The 19779-nt window shown below is 39.2% G+C and overlaps 1 protein-coding gene across 2 annotated transcripts in view; it reads left to right on the plus strand.

The window, feature by feature from the left end:
• Positions 1-19361, plus strand: part of TAB3 (TGF-beta activated kinase 1 (MAP3K7) binding protein 3) — a 43143-nt gene extending 23782 nt beyond the window's left edge. For both annotated transcript variants that reach the window (XM_030944578.1, XM_030944570.1), the window contains 6 exons: positions 1107-1295; positions 4305-5754; positions 8690-8850; positions 10936-11029; positions 12583-12666; positions 14813-19361. In XM_030944578.1, the coding sequence (XP_030800438.1) occupies positions 1194-1295; positions 4305-5754; positions 8690-8850; positions 10936-11029; positions 12583-12666; positions 14813-14961 (2040 nt within the window). In that variant the 5' untranslated portion in view covers positions 1107-1193 and the 3' untranslated portion in view covers positions 14962-19361. The remainder of the gene's footprint in view (positions 1-1106; positions 1296-4304; positions 5755-8689; positions 8851-10935; positions 11030-12582; positions 12667-14812) is intronic.
• Positions 19362-19779: the final 418 nt, after the last annotated feature.

Below are 19779 nucleotides of genomic sequence, written 5' to 3' on the forward strand. Positions count from 1 at the left end.
TGTGCTGCTGGAGACTGCTGGAAGTTGAACTAACAAGTGAAAAGCTGCCTGAATAACCTGTGCCATGGTTGCAGTGAGGTCAAGATAAGTATGATTTAAACTTGGGACTTTGGGTAGCTAATATATTATTAAACACCAGCTCTGCTGGTATCTGATTTTCATTTTCTTTTTGAACACAGCAGTGCATTCTCTGCAGCTAAGAATTCCACTGAGCAGTAATGTTGGAAAGGTTTTTGAAGCTTAGCAGTGATAGATGTGTAACAGAGGCTGTGTCATGCAGCGCCTCACACAAAGTTTTTGTCAATCTTTGCTTAGACATCAGCTGCCTTTTGGTTACTGCTGTGATCATGAGCCACAAGTGCAAAAAGTGTTGACTCAGACTGTATTTGCCTTCCAGTAGTCCTTGGGTATTGAAGTTCAGGTAGAAAGAATATTTTTGCTGCTGAATACAAGAATTTTGAAATGGAAGGAGGTTTAGGGGATTTTGTTTGGTTTGGTTTCTGTCACTCGTTATGTTAGTATGAATGTAACAGGTACTTCACAAAAATCTTAGGTAGATTCTCTAATCCTGCAAAGGGCTCTTTAAATTCTGTTTAATTCTTGTTCAGTTTTCCAAAAATTACCTCTGACTTCTTGGATCTGTAGTGATGTAAAGACAAAAGACTTTGAACCCTGTTAATAGAGTAGCTGCTTTGTTTTCCAGTCTATTATTTCTATCATATTGTCAATAAGACATCTGTAATTGCTAATAACTTCATTCTTTTCTGCAGACTGTTCAGAATTTCACTGGGAGTAAATATATAACAGTTCCATTTTATGCAAGTCACAATAATTAAAGTTACACGTGGTGCCGCGGTGGGACTGAGTAAAGACCTGAACTAGCACATTCTGGTGCAGTGCCATATAGACATACCTGTGGTATGTTAAGTGTTTTAATATTACTATTTGAGATTATTCATTTATTATTTATGATTATTCCCACTCTTATGTTTAAGCTGTTGTCTCTCTTGGTAGTTAAAAAGCATTACGGTAGTTTTTCTACACAAGCAGTTTGGGAAGGACAAAGAGTTGTGATGGCTTAAAAGATGGTGTTTTCTTTCTTACAGAAAATGCCAGAAGCCTCAGAAGACCACAATCACTGGAAGGCCTGTTGACTTCCGTTCTCTGGTGATCTGGAACATCCTCCATCTGGCATGGCGCAGGGCAGCCAGCAGCTCGACGTGCAGGTACTCCACGATCTCCGGCAGCGCTTCCCTGAGATACCTGAAGGAGTGGTGTCTCAGTGCATGCTTCAGGTATGGTGAACAGTTTGTGTGCTTTATTGTGGCACAAACTATGAGTTCAGTATGAAAACCCTTTTTAGTAGTACATGTGGAGCATAGGTTTTCATTCCCCTGGTTTTATTTTAAAAGGTTGGAAGACTCCACTACTTGCATTTCTGTCTCATCTTTTAGGTACAAAAATTCTGCCATTCTTCACTAGGTTTGTGGAGGTTATTTTGCACTGATGTTTTTTCATTGTCTGTGTGACCCGTGACTGTCTGCATATGGATAACAAAGAAAGTGGCTAATGGGATGTTAATTGATGATGGCTACATAAATAACATGCATATACTGGAGTAGGTTTCAGTAAACAGTCATTCATCCTTCCAGGATAATGAGCTGGACTTAGCTAGCAATCTGACAGTTTTCCCCCTTCATGGTATCTTTTTCTCATGGCTCTCCAGAGGTTTAGTTATACTTCTCTCTTTCTAGGTCAGGTGATGGTTCTTCTCTCTGCACTCCTTTTCCTTTCCATTTCATCCTTCCACCTTCATCTCAAATCAGAAATTGGAAGTGATTATAAGTTACACATGTAATCTGTAGTGGTCATCTGGGAATACCTTCATTTAAGGGGAGGAATCAGGAATGGAACAGAAACATGCAAGGTCTGGTTTGGCCTTGTGTGGCCATGGCTGAGGTTGGAAAGCTGTACTTGTGTCCTGCCTGTCCCTGGCAGATGAGTAGGTTTACTCAGAATAGGGGTTGTAATTTTTGCATTTTGTCTTCTAAACCATACAAATAAAAATTAATTGCTTTCAGACAAATGCAAAGCAGGGGAAATCTTTCAATTTAAAGCTTTACTTCTCCTGACAGGCACATCTTCTGTACTATTAAGTACACAAGCCTTTTGATGAACTGTGTTTGTCATAGGCATTTTTAAACTGATAAAATTAAAGAACCCATAATGCTGCAGAAGCATATGGTGCTCTGTCTCTATTATATGGCATTCTGGATAGCTAGTTAACTTTGCACAGCAAATACTTGTTATGTTTTAAAGTATAGATTTTGTTTCCAAACCCACTTTATATTTTAAAGATGTGTGATCTGATTTCCAATAACCATTTGCAATAAATGCTCTAGATTTAAATCAGTTTGGAGTTTTAGACTTGTCAAAAATTGAGAGTCCTTTAAAATGACAAATACATTCCATAGCCTGATAAAATCAGATCAGAGCCTGTCCTGTGTATGTTCTCTTTACCTGCACCCTGACCAAGTGACCTAAGGAAACTGAAGGCTCTGTTCATGAAGTTCTGTTTAGATGGCAGGTGGCTGATGGTAGTGGTTCTCTTTTTTGAGACTGCTGCCTTGGCATTGTGGTGCTGGTTGTTACTACAAGGTCTGGTTCCCACATATTCTGGTCTTAAATTTTTAGTGCTGTGTCTGGATATTCCCAGTGATCAATGATGTCTAGAAGGAGAGCTCAGCATGAAGGGAGGTTGTCAGGACGAAGTGTCTATAGAGTGAGAGCTGTTCCTGTTTAAGTGCTGCACCTTCTGTTGTGTTTAGTAGTAACTCTTCATATGAGAAGATGTAGAGTATGCAAGCTCATCTGATAGTGAAATCATATGAAATTTTGGGAAAATCATCTTCACTCTGGTATTAAGACTGACTGGGTATAGTCCATGAGAAAAGAAATGTTATATGACTTCTCAGCCAGTGGTTATTGAAAATTGTATTGCAAGGCAATATGTGTATATATGTAATATATGCATACAAATTTATACAGTGATAGTGATTAAAATAGAAGTGCAGTCATTATTAATGTCCATTCCTTAGAATGGTAATTTTAGCCCACTGAGGAAGGCAGGGGTGTATGTGCATATATAAATATGTACACACTTGCTGTGGAAGGAGGTGCTCTCTGTCACAGAAGGTACCAGTTTTGGGTCATGTTTAGCAAAGTTAGGGTACCAGTCTTGGGTCGCGTTTAACAAAGTTAGGGTGCTAAGGGCCAAAGTTTTTGAACTTAAAGTCAAATTTGTTTTCTTTAACTACTATTTAAATTAAAATCTGAACCGCAGCTGATGAACGCTGTTACATGATAAAGTGGGGAGAAAAATAAATCCACCATCTGGAACACTTTCTAGTGATTTTACTCATTTGGAAAAGCTATCATTTATGTTGTTCTTTTTACAGACTACATTAAGCTAAAATTAGTGGAGAGGGCAAGAAGGGAAACGGAATTCCCCATTATATTTCTCATTTGATTCATAATTTATTATCTGTGTAGTTTCAACTGCCAGCACCACAGAACAAATCAAACATTTAAAAGGGTTATTTGGTTTCTCACTGATGTATGAATAAACCTTTTTTAGCCTTAAGCTTGAAGTTCTTAAAGGCAGTTTAAATTTGGTTGGGATTGTAATGGTCTTTATGGAATCCCTGGGACTTCTTCAAGCAGTACTTTGACTTCATTGTTAAGGTATTAAATACTGTTCTACCAATAAAAGCTGGTTTAAAATGTTGGGTTTTTAAACTTCTGGGTGAAGAGAAATAGGTAAACAGTAAACTGAAAGTGAAAGCAGTAAACACTCAGATAAACATTGAAATGTTATCTGCATTTTTATTTTGCCTTTTCAGAGTTTGCAATTTTGATCTAGTTTATTTTGATTTGTGTTGTTACTAGAAGTAGTTAATAGTACAGACTTGTTCCTTGAAGAACATGCAGAGAGTTGTAACCATTGCTTTCCCAAAACTGCACTTGGTTTTTTTTTTTGATGTGTCATAGTGTAACTAGTGTTACTGGAGCATTTTGCCAGCTGCAATGTGAGCTATGTTTTACTCTCATAAAGTATCATCTGTATTTCGCAATAGCTATGTATGAAACGTTTCCCCTAACTGTGTCCAGGCAGGGCCTGGTTGTGGCCTCAGCTGAATGTTGAACACAGAGTGCTGACTCTTTCTGTGCTCTGTGACAGTAATAGGTGTCTGTGACAGTAATAGGTGTCTGTGACAGTAATAGGTGTCTGTTCTTGCTCCTAGAACAACAACAACCTCGATGCCTGTTGTCGAGCCCTCGCACAGGAGAGCAGCAAGTATTTGTATATGGAGTACCACAGCCCTGATGACACCAGAATGAATAGAAATAGCCTTTTGCACATTAATCTGGGTATTCATCCTCATACCAGCTATCATGCGGGGGATGGAGCTCAACTTAATGGTGGTCGTACACTGGTACACAGCTCAAGCGATGGACACATTGACCCGCAGCGCACGGCAGGTAAACAGCTCATTTGCTTAGTCCAGGAACCACATTCTGCTCCCGCCGTTGTGGCAGCTTCTCCTAGTTACAATCCATTTTTCGTGAATGACCAGAATAGAAATGCAGCTACTCCTCCTCCACAGCCACCTCCACAGCCATCTTCCATACAACCAGGAATGAACACGTCTGCTATGCAAGGCCCTCCCACGTATATGCACATACCTCGGTACAGTACAAATCCCATTACTGTTACAGTATCACAAAACCTCCCCTCTGGACAGAGTGTACCCAGAGCTCTACAAATTCTTCCACAGATTCCAAGCAATCTTTATGGGACTCCTGGCTCTATTTATATTAGACAAACATCTCAGAGTTCTTCAGGACGACAGACTCCTCAGAATACACAGTGGCATTCATCGCCACAGGGCCCAGTTCCACATTATACTCCTCGTCCTCTACCTGTATATCCACATCAACAGAACTACCAACCTTCTCAGTATTCTCCAAAACAACCCCAGATCCCTCAGTCGGCTTTTCGATCTCCACCCGCATCCCAGTGTCCCTCTCCTTTCGGCTCTCCTCAACACCAAGTTCAACCTCCTCAGTTGAGTCACCAGAGTTCACATGTTTTCATGCCTCCTAGTCCTTCCACTGTCCCACCCCATCCGTATCAGCAAGCATCCCAGACTTTTCAAAAGCAAGGTGGTCACTCTGTATCGTACCTTCCTCCTTTTGCTGGACCTAGTTTATCCAAAGGTTCCATGAATAAAATAGAAATTACAGTTGAGCCACCGCAAAGGCCCGGGACTGCAATGAACAGAAGCCCTTCACCTATAAGTAATCAACCATCTCAACGAAACCAGCACCCGCTGTATGCAGCCACTACTCCTCCTTCAAGCTCTCCGTCCAGAGGTATGTCAGGACAACCCAAACCTCCATTTAGTGTTAATCCAGTATATATTACCTACACTCAACCAGCTGGACCTGCAGGTGCACCAACACAGTCTCCTCGGGTAATGGTATCTCAGCCAAACCCAACCATTTTTAAAATCACAGTAGGTCGAGCACCGACTGAGAATCTTTTAAATTTAGTGGACCAAGAAGAGCGTTCTGCAGCACCAGAACCTATTCAGCCTATTTCTGTAATCCCAGGATCTGGAGGAGAAAAAGGAAGCCATAAGTATCAGAGAAGTTCTAGTTCTGGATCAGACGACTATGCTTACACTCAAGGTAAATGTTTCACCCTGCAAATTGTGGTTGTTGTGAAATGCATTTTCAGTTTGATTTTGCTGCTTAGTGAGAATTTTTGAACCTCTACAAAAAAATAGAAACTGTGTCAAAAATCAGACAGTTTTTTCTGATTTCTTTTTAAGTACTGCCAAATTTCACTCTAATACATAAAGAATTTCTAAGGATCCTAACGTTGCTGTTCTTCTCATGTTAGGCAACTTTCTTAAAACACTGCAGTTAACTATGATAAGTAGTATGTCAGTTTTGTCAATTCTACATTGAAGAACTGGGTCATAAATTTACATGTGGATTTTTATAATGCTTTGTATTTGTTCCATATTCAGTATTTTAGAACACCTGGCTTCTGCGTTTGGTTTAGATTGAAGAATACTAAGTTAAAGAGGAGAGATAAGAATGCAGCTGAAAAACCTTTGTCAATACAAATATTTTTTTAGAGGGAATAAAATAATTATTTTGAAGAACTTAAATCAAAAGTTCACTTCTTCCTCTTAGAGTTTTCAAAGAGGAAGAAGAGTTTGGCAGATAAATTTTAGAATGTATGTTCTGCTGCACAGGGATAAAACATAGTTTTAATATATAAATGAAGAATTTGGTAATTGAGTAAAGAAAAAGAATTTGAAATGTACTGTAAGCTGAAAACTACTTTTCTTGAAGTCATCTGCTGTGTAGATTTGAAGCATTTAAAACTGAGCAAGTGAATCAATCTGCAAGCATTCAAACCATTGATTTGGGTAATGACAGAATAATAACCTGCAGTAGGTATTTTCTGGATTTGTGTTTGGAAAGAAGAGTCTATTCCATTGTTGTTCCTTCTAGCCTTTGTTTTACTTCAGAGAGCTGAAGTGAGAGCTTATAGTGCTGCTCTGCAGGTCTTGATTTCTTTTTTCAACTACTGCCTTTTGAGCTCTTCTAACTCATCAACAAAGCTGTTTTGTACCTCGTAGACCCAATTAGAAATTCTGTAGACCCAATTCCTCAGTAAAAATGAATGCCAGTAGGTCTGTAACTGAGGCCTTGTGCTTTGGTAATGTTGCTATTACAGCTTTAGTAGAGGTTGTCATTTATGTGAGAAAAATGCAAGTAGCTTCACATAGCTGGGAAAAACATGTTCTGAAATGTAAGACCTGGTTTTGCCTTTGTGCCTTCCACTAGATTTGTGTCTCTGAAAAGCAAACCAAATAAAACTAATTAGTATGTGCTTTTTGGGATGTTTGCATTTGTGGCAATACCTACCAGAGCTTTTTTTTTATTGATGCACTCTGAACTCTTGATAGAAATAAATTACAGAAGAATAAATATTTTAAAGTTTCTTTAATTTTCGCTGGAATGTGAGCCATTGTAAAAAGTGTAACCAGAAATTCATTCTAGTTTCTGTACTTTGCTTCTTTGTAATATGAGTCATATTTGATGAGTTGTACTAGAGTACAATGTGAAGCTCTGAAATGTAGTCACACCATGTTAAGTTGAAGGAATCACACAGAGACGGGGTTTGGTAACAATAGTGGAAAATCATTCAGTCTGAGATCTGTACTTCTTAATTCTGCTTGCATGACTTATGTTACTTGAAAAAGTAGAGAACAGTTCTGTTCAATAATTCTGGTGCCTGTAGTGTAAAAACACCTGGTGTTATTCTTGGCTAGGCTCTTTGGTGTTTATTCATTGGCCATGAATTGGTGAATCCATACAAAATCCAAATTACAGTGCTACTTTTTTGTGTGGAATGCTGATATCTGCTTCTAACAGGTTGGGATGTTCTTCTTTTGCAGTAAGTTGTCATGTTGTTACTTATTTTTCTAATTCTTTTTAGCTCATATATTAATATTCTTGAATATTATGTGCTTTTCCTTTGCCTTTGTTGGATGGGATGAGGAAAAGGGCAAGTTCTGGCTGTGACTTTTCATTAAGTATCATTTTGCAGGTTCTACAGGTCCTTGCTTTGAACATTGTTATGTGAGCAGCATGTTTGTCTGAAATACACACATCAAATGTCTTATTTTTCTCTGTCCTAGCAGACTTCAATCAGGTAAAACCAGCCTGATCAGAAAGGATTAAGCATCACACTGACTTGGCCAGCTTTGCACCATGATGAAATACTGAGAAATACTCTTCTTTATGAAACTGAATATTATCTTCTAGCTAGTCAGAATTCTTTTCTTTGATTCTCTGGGAGCCCAACAGCAGTTTGTGACTGAGAGTCGTAAATTTCAATACCTTGATGAAAATGATGGAGTGACTCAACAGCAGAGAGGTTGTAGAAATCAGTCTGTCATAAAATTAGGATCTGAAGCACCTGAGCTGACTCAACTCTTTATTTTCTGGATTGTTGAAGATCCATAGTTTTGCCTCTGAACCCATAGGAACTTAGAGTGTTGAGGATTATAATATTTCCTGAAAAGCTAAAACTACTTAGAAGTTGTACCACAGTTTATAATAGCAATGAAAAAAGCAAATTTGGGATGACATTTGGCTAATGTCTCAGGGCTGGTGTGTCAGCTGCTGTTGAGCTGCAGGCATGAAGTGTGTGTTACCTCCTGATCTTACCTCTGGTATGTTTTTTTTGTCAGTAGAGTATTAGTATAACTAGGTTGCTGTTTCATCCTGAGAAGCTGTCTCCTTGTACAGGTGCTTTTGTATTTTTGAGACGAGAAAGATCAAATGCAAAAAAGAAGCTTTGACCAAAATGGTAATAACAACTTCAAGTTACTGTATAAAATGTGGTTTTACTCTGGAAGAACTTTGTTCTAAATTGTAGTTCATTTGGCATGAAAGCATCTTCACACTGATATTTGGCTGCATGTCTGTGATCGCCTTTTTTTTTTACAGAAGGGTCACTCATGAATCTTATGCATACATTAAGAATTCAGTGTTCAGGTTTTTATGTACTAGTAACTATTTCTTCTGTGTAAAACATTAGCCTTGCTGTTACATCAACGGGCAAGGATGGAGAGATTAGCAAAGGAGCTGAAGCTTGAGAAAGAAGAGCTTGAACGCCTGAAGACTGAAGTCAATGGCATGGAGCATGATCTGATGCAGAGGCGGCTTCGGAGAGTCAGCTGTACAACTGCAATTCCCACAGTAAGCAAGTTGTTAGTATTTTAATTCAACATACACATTTATTTTTTGTGTTTTAATGAAACTAAGGTACTGTTCAGTAATACTTCTGAGTATAAAATCTTCAGTCCTTGGGGATGCTTCAAGTACTTGACTTGTCATTAACTAATTATTGTAGTTGATGAAATGGATATGTGTGCAGTTTTCTTAGTGTTCCCAAGAAAACTTCAGAAGGTTGTATGCATGCACTTTTATACTTGGTTCCTTACCAACCAATAAAAGTATGTCCAAGTCTGTTCAATAAGCCTTAGCCATATAGAGCTTGGTGTCCATGCAGGAAGATTTACCTTTTTTTTTTTTAAAGCTATTTTATTGTTTGAGTAGCTGCTTCTCATAGATAGTATTTCTCCTTTGGTATGTGCAGGATGTGCCAAATAACTTTTCAGTGGCAGTGTTGCCTGAAATAGTTGGAACTCTCCTTTTTTCCTTGTTGATTCTTCTTATCTGTGTGACTACAACCTGCAAGTGACTCTAGCCCGAACGTGTGTATGGCTCTGATAAGGGAATTCATCTGGCTGAAAAATAGCTTCCACTGTGTGTAGTTGTTAAGCAAATCAACTCAGACTTACTGGCTGTATTGACACAAACAATGCACACAGGTGTAGGCTGGAAAGCACAGAAGGGCTATTGGCTGCTTTGCTGTGGCTGTTCTATGTCTCACCTGTTTCAGGGCAGCATTTGGCACAGATGAACCTGGGAGAAGTTCAGAGGTGCTGAGTGTGCCAGCATGAGGTTAGGAAAGCCAGAGACCAACTGGAGGTGAATCTGGGACAGGATTTCAAATACCAAAAGAAAGGCTTCTGTTACTACCTATGTGACAGCAGGAAGAGCAGTGAAAATGTGGGCTCAGCAAGTTGGGGGGCATGGTTATGTAGGACATAGAAAAGGCTTGAGATACTGAATGAGCTTCTTAGTTCAGTCTTTACAGTCTGTCAGGAATCCCAGGTCCCAGAGACCTGGGCAAAGTGTGAAGCAAAGAAGGTACACCCTTAATGGAAGAGAATCAGGTCAGGGAATGCTTAGGCAAAACAGTCATACACGAGGTCATAATCCTGGATGAGATACCTGTGAGTGCTGAGGGAGCTGGCAGGTGTCATGGCAAGGCCACTCCAGGTAATCTCTGGTTCATTAATGGTGTTTGGGAAAGTTCCCAAAGGCTGGAGGAGAGCAAATATCACTGATGTCTGCAAGAAGGGGAGGACCCAGGGAACTAAGGTTGGTCAGCCTCACTTTGATCCTTGGCAAAGTGATTGAGCAGCCAATGCTGCTGACCCGTTCCAGGCACATGAAGGACAAGAAAGTGGTCAGCAGCAGTCACATAGATTCACCAAGGGGAAGCCAAGCTTGGCCAAAGTCCTAGATGATCTCCAGAGGTTCCTTTGCAACCTTGAATATTCTATGATTTTGTGACTGTGATGCTGGAATGTATCCTAGAATAAAATATGTTAGTGGTTGATGCTGCTGGTATTAAGAAAGCTTTCCATTCCAGTAACTTAGGGTTTCTTAATGATATGCAAATATATGCACTTAAATAACTGATTATGCTGTTAAAAATAATTGCAGTCCTTCATCATTGAATGATTTAAATATACTGAGCTAAAAGTTTAGTTTGGCTTCTTGGAGCTCCTTGGGTTGATGCAAATGAACAAACTTTTGACCTCATTCAGTTATAAGCAAGTAATGGTTAATGTGGGCTGCAGTTTGTATTCTGTTTTTGATTATCTTGATGCAGACTCAGGTAGCAAGTCATCCATTTATACAGAGTTAAGTAATGTGTGTGGTTTTATAAACTTGAGCTCAGCTATGTCATCTTACTAATGAATTTTAATATTAAGTAACTTGTCTGTTTTCCTCCTCACATACCAATAGGAGAATGTTTTTTGAGGGCAAGTGAGTTAGGAATAGTAGGCCAGACACTTGGACTTCTTTCAGTGCCTTATCTATACTCAGTTTTTAGTAAAGCTGTTAACAAAGATCTAGCAATGTTATTTCTATTTCAATAAGATGCTGACTTTCCCACAATTACTATTTTGGGATGTTTCTTTCTAGCCTGAGGAAATGACCAGATTGAGAAGCCTCAACAGACAACTCCAGATAAACGTTGACTGTACACTGAAAGAAGTTGATCTCCTTCAATCTAGAGGTATTGAATTGATACTTTTTTAGAAACGTCATTTGGATATGGTCACAAACATGAGTCTGCTGGAGGTTAGGAAAGCTCTGCAGGGGGTCTGGACAGGTTGGACCAGTGGGGTGAGGTCAATTTTATGGGGTTCAAAAAGTGTCATAACAACCCCAGGCAGAGCTGTAGGATAGGGGAAGAATGGCTGGAAAGGTGCCTGGAGGAAAAGGAGCTGGGAGTGCTGGTCAGCAGCAGCTGAACATGATCCAGGTGTGCCCAGGGGGGCCAGGAAGGCCAATGGCACCTGGCCTGGATCAGCAATAGTGTGGCAGCAGGACCAGGGCAGGGATTGTCCCCCTGTGCTCAGCACTGGTGAGGCCACACCTCAAATCCTGTGTCCAGTGTTGGGCTTCTCACTACAGGAAAGGCATTGAGGGGCTGGAGTGAGTGCAGAGAAGGGCAGCAGAGCTGGGGAAGGGTTTGGAGCACTCATCTGATGAGGAGCAGCTGAGGCAGCTGTGAGTGTTTAGCCTGGAGAAAAGGAGGCTCAGAGGGACCTCATTGCTCTTTACAATAATGTGAAAGGAGGCTGTGGTGAGGTGGAGTCTCTTCTCCCAGGTAACAAGTGACAGATGAGAGGAAACAGCCTCAAGTTGCACCAGAGCAGGTTTAGATTGGATATTAGGGAAAATGTCTCCAGGGCAAGAGTTGCTAATCATTGGAAGAGGCTGCCTAGGGAAGTGGTGGAGTTGCCATCCCTGGAGGTGTTTAAAAAACCTTTAGATGCAGCTCCTGGGGACATGGGTTGGTGATTGACTTGGCAATGCTGGGGTAGCAGTTGGACTAAATGATCTTTGAGGTCTTCTTCAACCTAAATGATCCCGTGGTTCTATTATGGCATATGCTTAAATGTGAATATTTGGAGTTTTTAGAGTTCAATTTATATTAGCAGTGACAACTTATCTCTAAAAGGTGAGTGTTTTTTCAGTTGCAACCTAATAAACTTGGCTTGCTAATACTTCTGTTGGCCAAGTTAAATTCCATTAGTAAGAAAGTGGTGACATAAAATGACTTTGCCAAGAGCATATTAAAAAAAATTACTCCTTTGTGAAGATCCTTCACTTAAAATTTTGACTTCTTGCTTACAAAGGCTGTGGCCAAGTAATGCAGAACTGAACAATGAGTTGCAAGCAAGAGGCTCACAAACAGAAATTTACTAGGGTTTTTAAAAGTCTTTTTTGTAACAGAAACTTGTCTTAAATAGAATCAAACAGATTAGGATATGCACAGTCCTTTTTTATCAAGGAAGTATCCTATAGGAAGATGTACAGTTCACATGTTTTCCCAGCAATGCAAAATGTTGATCTGGAGTTGATTTTTCAATATGGGATTGCACTGCTAAATATTACTGTGATTGACAGAAAACTAAAATTATGTGACAAAACTTGTGAAAAAGCTAAGATATAATGTCATAATAAGAAAATTTATAAAATAAGAAGCCTTTGGATGCTCATGTCACTGGCATAGACATTTAAATAACCTTCACCTTACACTTTCTTTTTCTTTTCTAACAGGAAACTTTGATCCGAAAGCCACATGTAACTTCTATGACAACATAGAGCCTGGTCCTGTTGTGCCACCAAAGCCATATAAAAAAGGTAGGTCAACAAACAGGCGTTATCACTGAATCTGCATTGAGTGAGGTTTTTCTTTTTAAACAATCCCTGTGGTGACAGGAAGCAGCTCTAGTTATTTAACTTTTCTGTCTATAATTCACACCAGAACAGTGCAGTAATCCTGGTTACAACTTGTTTTCCTCAGACAGACTGTTGTGAATAAATGTTCTGTTAATACCTCCTTGATTATAAATAGTTATTCCCTATTAGAAAAAAGAGCTGAAATACCAGTGTCGGATCCTATGCTCTGATACAGAAAAAACAGCTATCTTTTCCCTGAAAATGTTTTGTGTGATAAGATTTATAGCATTGTGTCTGCTCTTGCTGTAACTAGCATGCACTGCACTTGTTAGTGGAAAGGAAGCAGCTCTTCTGAATCAGTAATCCTACGGTCTCCCTGACACTCCAAAGTTTGTAAATGAGTTCTGGCTGCTGATAACACCCCACGAAGGTTTCTGTAGGTGAATTTTGAATTCATATTAGGAAATTTTCCCCCTCTTTTGAAGCAAGTGTTTTACTCCTCAATGTAAGAAAATTAATTCTGAGTGGAAATTTAAAAGAAGGAGAAGGCTTAGAACTGCTGCTTTTGGCTGAAAGAAAAGATAATACTGGGAGGAGTTCACTGCATTAGGTGGTAGTGTCCAGGAAACCAGTAGCACCAGGTGAGCCATGGTGTGCCTGGCTGGAGTCACCTTAAATTGCAGTGATCATGTGGTTGATTAAGGAGTTGTTAACTTTGTGGTGCTTGAAGACATTCTCTTAATTACACTACCATATTTAATGTATTATTTCAAAGCAAAATAATGTGCAAAACTCACGTGAAATGAGTTATTTAATTGGGCAGTTAGGAGGATAGTGCCTTGTAAGGATTTGTACAACAAGCTTCCAGATTTTGTCTGCGCTTATCAGAGATCAGTTGTAGAGCTACTGTACTGTATTCAGAGCTTGGATTGTTACATGAAGGCATCAATTTTTTTTTTTTTTTTGTTGTTAAATAATAAATATTGTTTAATATTGAGCTGTTGAAAGTGTGGGCAGCCAGACGGGTGTGGGCAGACAAGGGTGTGCTCTGTGCTGCCATCTGGCCAGTCAGTGGAACGCAGTGAGTGCCCACACTGCCTGCCTTACCAGGAATTTGTTGAGGTCAAGCACTGCTGATGTGACTCTGCAGCTTCTGGCCTGGAGGCTGCATCTAAGCAAAGAGATAACTTTTATTTCCTTTGTTAGTCTCTGAAGACTTCAGTACTGTCTGCACTAAGGCTGTAATCAGGGTCTGCTGCATTTCTTAGCAGGTGTGGCAGCAACTGCAAATTGATTTGTGTGCACTTACAAATTGCAGGCCTTTGTTAGACATGAGTTCACTGATGTTTAGCAGCTGGGTATCCTAGCCATACCTTCTTGGTATGTGTTAATGTTAATAAATATTAACATTTTCCAACATGTTTCCACATCCTGGGAGTATTCCTTACTTATAGTAGATAACCTGAGGTGTTGAGGTGGAAAAGTGAGTGATTCTGTGAGTTAAGGCCTATTGTGTGATTTGCATACGTACTGATTTCATGAGTGAAAACAGACTTAAATGCTAATTCATGTACATATATCCCTGCTTCAAAGGCATGAGGAAGAATTGTCTTGTTTTGAAATAGGCCTGTCATTTTATTTTTTGATTGTATTCTTTTTCAGCCTGAATTAACACTAGAAATAATATGTCTTTTGTCAGACTGCTTGAAGCAACTAAGTTAGAAGTAGTTTTTCCCTTCAGGTGAAGCAGGTTTATTGTAGTTCAATATTTGGAAATAGACCACTGTGTGTGAACCTTAACAGGATGGTGCTGCAGTGCCAGTAACAAACTTGTATGCTTTAAGCTATTAAACCTTCAGCAGCATCAGTGACCTAACAGGGATGAGTTCTCTTGTTGGTTATAAGGTATTACAGTTTAGTGGCTCTTCACAGAAGTGGAATACTTCAAATATTCAGATTTCACAAACTGAATTAGAAGTGCTTTAGGAAGAGGTTTCCATGTTCATTTTAAGATAGACTGTTTAATTAAGTGGCCTTTCAGTAGTGTGATCTTGACTATTAATCTTTCTCTTCTGAAATAAAATGTTTTCTTTTGGCTTTTCTCTAGAGCATCAAAACAGCTCCAAACAGACTCCACGGACTCAGCCAAGAGATGAAGACTTTGAAGGGGCCCCATGGAATTGTGGTAGCTGCACCTTTCTAAATCACCCAGCACTAAATCGCTGTGAACAGTGTGAAATGCCACGATACACCTGAAATTCAGGAAAGGGCTGCACTGGGTTGAACACAGGCTCTCAAGCCAACAGCTGTAAGAGAAGGAAACATGGGGAACCTTTCAGTCCACCTGCCCGGCCTTTGCCAGTCAACAATCTTCATACTGCAAGGGGTGGGGGTAATGTGCTAGGATGTTTCTGCTTCTGCTGCACTAGAAAATAAATTAATTAAGGGTTAAATTCCTTCCCATTGTAGTGAGCAAAGCAGAAAACGAAGCCTGAAAATGTAAAAGGATTAATTTTCAGAAGAATGTATGCAGGAAAGCAAATAACTACTGGTGTTTATTCCTGTGGTTATAGTTACTGCTTAGTGGCTCTAAAAACAACCAACCCAAAACTACTGGTTTTTTAAAGAAAATTATAGGACTCTTAGTAATGGTGTGAAGTGTTACACTTAACCAGAAAAACTGAAGAGCCAGAGCTGACTTAACCTGGCCACAGCTAGTTGGAAAACAAAGGCTCCCTGTGCTTCTAGATTGTAAGCTACTGAAAAAGAAGACAGGTAAATGCAATGATAAATTTTGCGATGTATAAAAAAAACAAGGAGAAGGGTATTTGTAATTGCTGCTTTTTTTCAGGGTAACTTATGTCTACAAAAAATTGCTGTTTGAAATAGTGACCTGAGGTGACTAAGTGAGGAACCGTGTGAGTGTTTCAGGGAGTGTAATCAGAGGTAATTTTTTACAATCCCGTTTGCTTGTACAGTGCCCACCTGGCTGTGTCAACACTGGTAATAAACCGAGAATGAATTCTACCACGTTGCAGATGAAAATCCTGCTGCATGCTTTCATTGGGCCGTCGTGTTTCCAAGCTCAAAGGATGCTTTTCTACACAACCTTCTGAGCCTGTGCTGTGCAGCAGCACAGTGAGATATGCCAAACACAGGCTATTCCAAATTCCATTTGGAAGTCTTGGGCTCAGCCATGGTTGTGTTTGAGAAGAGTTTGTACCCAGTTGCTTAGGCCTTTTCAGCTTCCAATTTGTGAAGAATTCATGGTGTTTACAGCACAGAAGGTACTTTGTGCCCCAGATCAAAGTTAGCTGAAAAACGATTAATCAGCTCTTCAGTAAAGGTTTATTTGCACATTATTAATAAACCAGCCTGTACAAAATAGCAGATGCCAGATCCTGAAGAATTACACACTGAATTCTTTCTATTTTGGTCAGGAAATATTTGTCATAGGTTAAAGAACACAAGACTTGCAATTGAAAATCCTACTGGTACTTATCTGCCTATGATACACTGTATTCCAAAGGTGATGTTCAATCTGTGTGGATGCTTCAGGCTGCTGGAATAAAGCACTCGATACTTTGAGATCAACCTTGGGTTTGGGCAGCTGAATGATTCTGTGACACAACTGTGTGCCTGAGTAGGGTGTTCTGTGTACTGGTCAGAGGCTGGTACAGTGCATTTGAGTTTTTATGGTATAACTTCATCACAATTCAGAGATGCAGCCAAGCACTTCAGCTGAATTATGGTAATTGACTTGGTAAAGCAAAATTTGCTATTAACTTTACCATGAAAGTTTGAAACTACTTCATTTTAAGCTGTTCTTAGCTCATGGCAGCCACATCCATATTGTCAATTACCACAGTTCACTCGATGTGTGATAACATGCTAAGCTGTGGTAGAACAATCATATGTCTGAATCCTTATTTAAAATAAAGCAGCATTTGCAAGGGGTGGGTGGAGAAAAACTCATCTTGACTGCATTGCTCAATCTGGTGTCTTCTTTCCCCACAGTTTATAAAGACAACAGTAAGAACCAAACTGTTGGTCTTAGATGAGGAACCGATGTTTTATCTGGCATTTTTCAATATGTTCTTGCACTAAATCTTCAGGATAAATTAAAATAAGCTAAGAGATCTCCAGCAATCAGTGTGCACCACTAATGAGCAAAACTAAGTCAAAGGCATCAGAGATAGTTTTCCTTCCTTCCCAGTGATTTACACTGCTGTGAGGGGAGCTCATCACACGTGGAAGGGGGTAAGGAAGTTACTCTCAGTTACTGTCAGCTGAAATTAAAAGCCAGGTATTAATTTTGTGCATGTCAGTGGACAGTTTGACAAAACTGAGAATTAGAAAACAGATGAGCAGAAGCATTGCTGTTATCAGCTGTATAACGAATGACTCCAAACAATACCAGTAACTTCATGGCTTTTCTATCCTGATGCCTTTGCCACTGTATTATTTCAATTTTCTGTTCCTTTGTACTTCTGGTGAAGTTCTAGAAGCATTTGTTTTTGCTGGAATTACAAAAAAGGTAGCAACTGAAGTGACAGTCAGCAAATGAGAGTAGGGGTGTCATGCAAAAACACAGTTGTGCCATTTTCAGACAGAATAGATGCTACTTTCAAAAGAGGAGGTGCAAATATGCATTCAGTCCAAATATGCCCTGAACTGCAATAACCTTACATGGAGACCTTCAAATCTTAGTCCCAGCTTCACCAGAGGAAGAGAAGGAGGGCTGCCACCACAGCAAGATACTCATTGGAAGAGTGAGTGAGCGCCATTAAATTGAAAAATGAATCCTTTGTACCAATGACTTTACTTGGTTTTTTCAATTACTCTCATTTGTTGCTTGTACAAACAAAGAAAACCACCACACCCTTCTGTTGTATTCTTTTATTGTAAATGCCCATACTCAAACTTTAATAGTAAAGACTTGACATGGTGCTTGAATATTTCTAGTTTGTTAGAATGTAATTGTATTTTGAATATTGGAAGATCCATTTTCCTTCTGAAAGCAGGTGATGCCATTCAAACCCCAACTGAATTGTAGATTATACCAAAAAGATTGGTTTATGGAATATTTATTGAATGCACATAAAACCCTAATGTCAGCTGGCAACAAAATGCACTGTATTGTATAAAACTTGTGTGTGTATGAGTGAGAGAGAGAATGTTGGGATGCTGATGCTGTTGATTTAATGCACTACTTGTATTTTCTTTTTTCCTTAATGACTGAGCTTTCCCTCAACCATGCTACTAGATTGGTAGAGTTTGTAACTGACTTGGACATTCAGTTATTCAAAATGATCTCACTGTTCATTGAAATTTTATAAAGCTTATTTTATATTTACTGTGCTATTAAGATGAATTCCCTTTAATTATAGGATACTACTGTAGTTCTTTGTGGAAAATTATTCAGAACATAGTAAACCAAAAGAAATCCTGAACTTTGGATCTACTTTTAATTTGGTGTAATTATTAGTCATGTTTGGGTGAAGAGGAAGGGGGTGGGAAAGGAAAAGGAAAGGAAGTACTTTGTAAAATGTAGTCTTAGATCAGATTGAATTGTGTATCTGTGTGTCTGTTGTATGTGTGTGTTTCCCTTGAAAAATGGGAGGTGTGGTGAACAGGTGTAATAATTCTTAAAAGAGCTGGTCTCAATACTTTCTGATTATGATATGCTACTGAATCACGTTTGTTTTTATTTTTAAACCCAGCTTTTCTCTCAATTACTTTTATCTCTCCCAGCTATACATCTCTCACTTCAATTTCTAAATACTTTTTCAATTTCTAAATACTTCTACATTTAATATTGATTGTAAAATCCCTTGAAACTGAAATAGAAATACTTGAGTTGAAATGGGGACAAAATAAAAACAATAAAGAATGTTTTAAAAAAGAATGTGAGAATATTAAATATGTTAAAAACAAGCTTGTCATCAGGATGATCGTTCTTTTAAAATCCAGTGGTGTACCCTAGAATGTGAACGTGACTATCCTGATGAGAAGTGGATGGTTGGACATAAAGAATTCAACAGCCAATTTGGTACCACAGAATTGATGTACTCTGTACTGCAGTGACTCCAAATCCCACAAGGAAGGAAGACATGCACAGATATCACATCTCACAGTCAGTACTGTCTCTGTGTGCAGCTGCATTTGTTTTCATTTCAAAAAGTCAATCTTACATGAACCCAGACATGACTGAGTTTTGCCACATTTCTTCAGTTGGGGCTTTCATTGCTGTATATGTCCATAAATGCAAATATTTTTATTGGAATAATCAGAAATCAATGGAGTTAATGCAATATTATAATCCTGGATTTCCAGTATCTTTGAAACCAATTTTAAAAAACTGTGTTCTTGAAACTTATTTATTTATGGTGGCACCAGTGTATCTAATCCATACTTCCTGCTGTGTGAAACCCTGTTAAATTTTTTCATTAAAAAAAAGAAGACACGATCTTGTTTAATCCTGTATATATGGTGTCTACATTCTAGATTTGTGTATGCTGTGAATGAACATATTACTAAGAGATGAAATTGTATAAAAGCATTCAGAGGCTATGCATGCATGGTACCTCCAGAAAGTGCATACTCCAAGTTGCAGATTCCTGCAAAAATAAATTAATAAAACTAAGCAAACATCACATCCTGCATTTGTTCTCGTGTGTAGTAGGAAACATTTTTAAAGTACAGCCCTCTTTGGCCTTCATAGCCTGATTGTTTCTGGTCTCCCACTTGGACCTGTAGCTGTAGCAAGTTTGTTTCAGGGCTTTTGGGGTTTTGTTTTGGTGATCATAAGGTATAACAAGGTATTTGCTGAATATTGAACTGGGGTCTAAGTCCTGTTCCCATGCATGTGAATGAGCAGGAATCCCATTTAGATGATGGATATTGTGTGCAGCTTCTGGTGTATGTTCAGAGTGTGAGGTTGGCCTCAGCACTTCTCCCTTGCCTTGGTTGTTACCAGAGCAGCTTTGCAGCCCCTCGGGGCTGGGGCCTGGGTGATAGCTGCAGTGCCCAGTGCCTGCAGCACAGGAGTCCCTCTGCTGCCTTAACCCTTGG

The sequence above is a fragment of the Camarhynchus parvulus genome, chromosome 1, assembly GCF_901933205.1.
Source record: "Camarhynchus parvulus chromosome 1, STF_HiC, whole genome shotgun sequence".
In the NCBI taxonomy this organism is placed as follows: domain Eukaryota; kingdom Metazoa; phylum Chordata; class Aves; order Passeriformes; family Thraupidae; genus Camarhynchus; species Camarhynchus parvulus.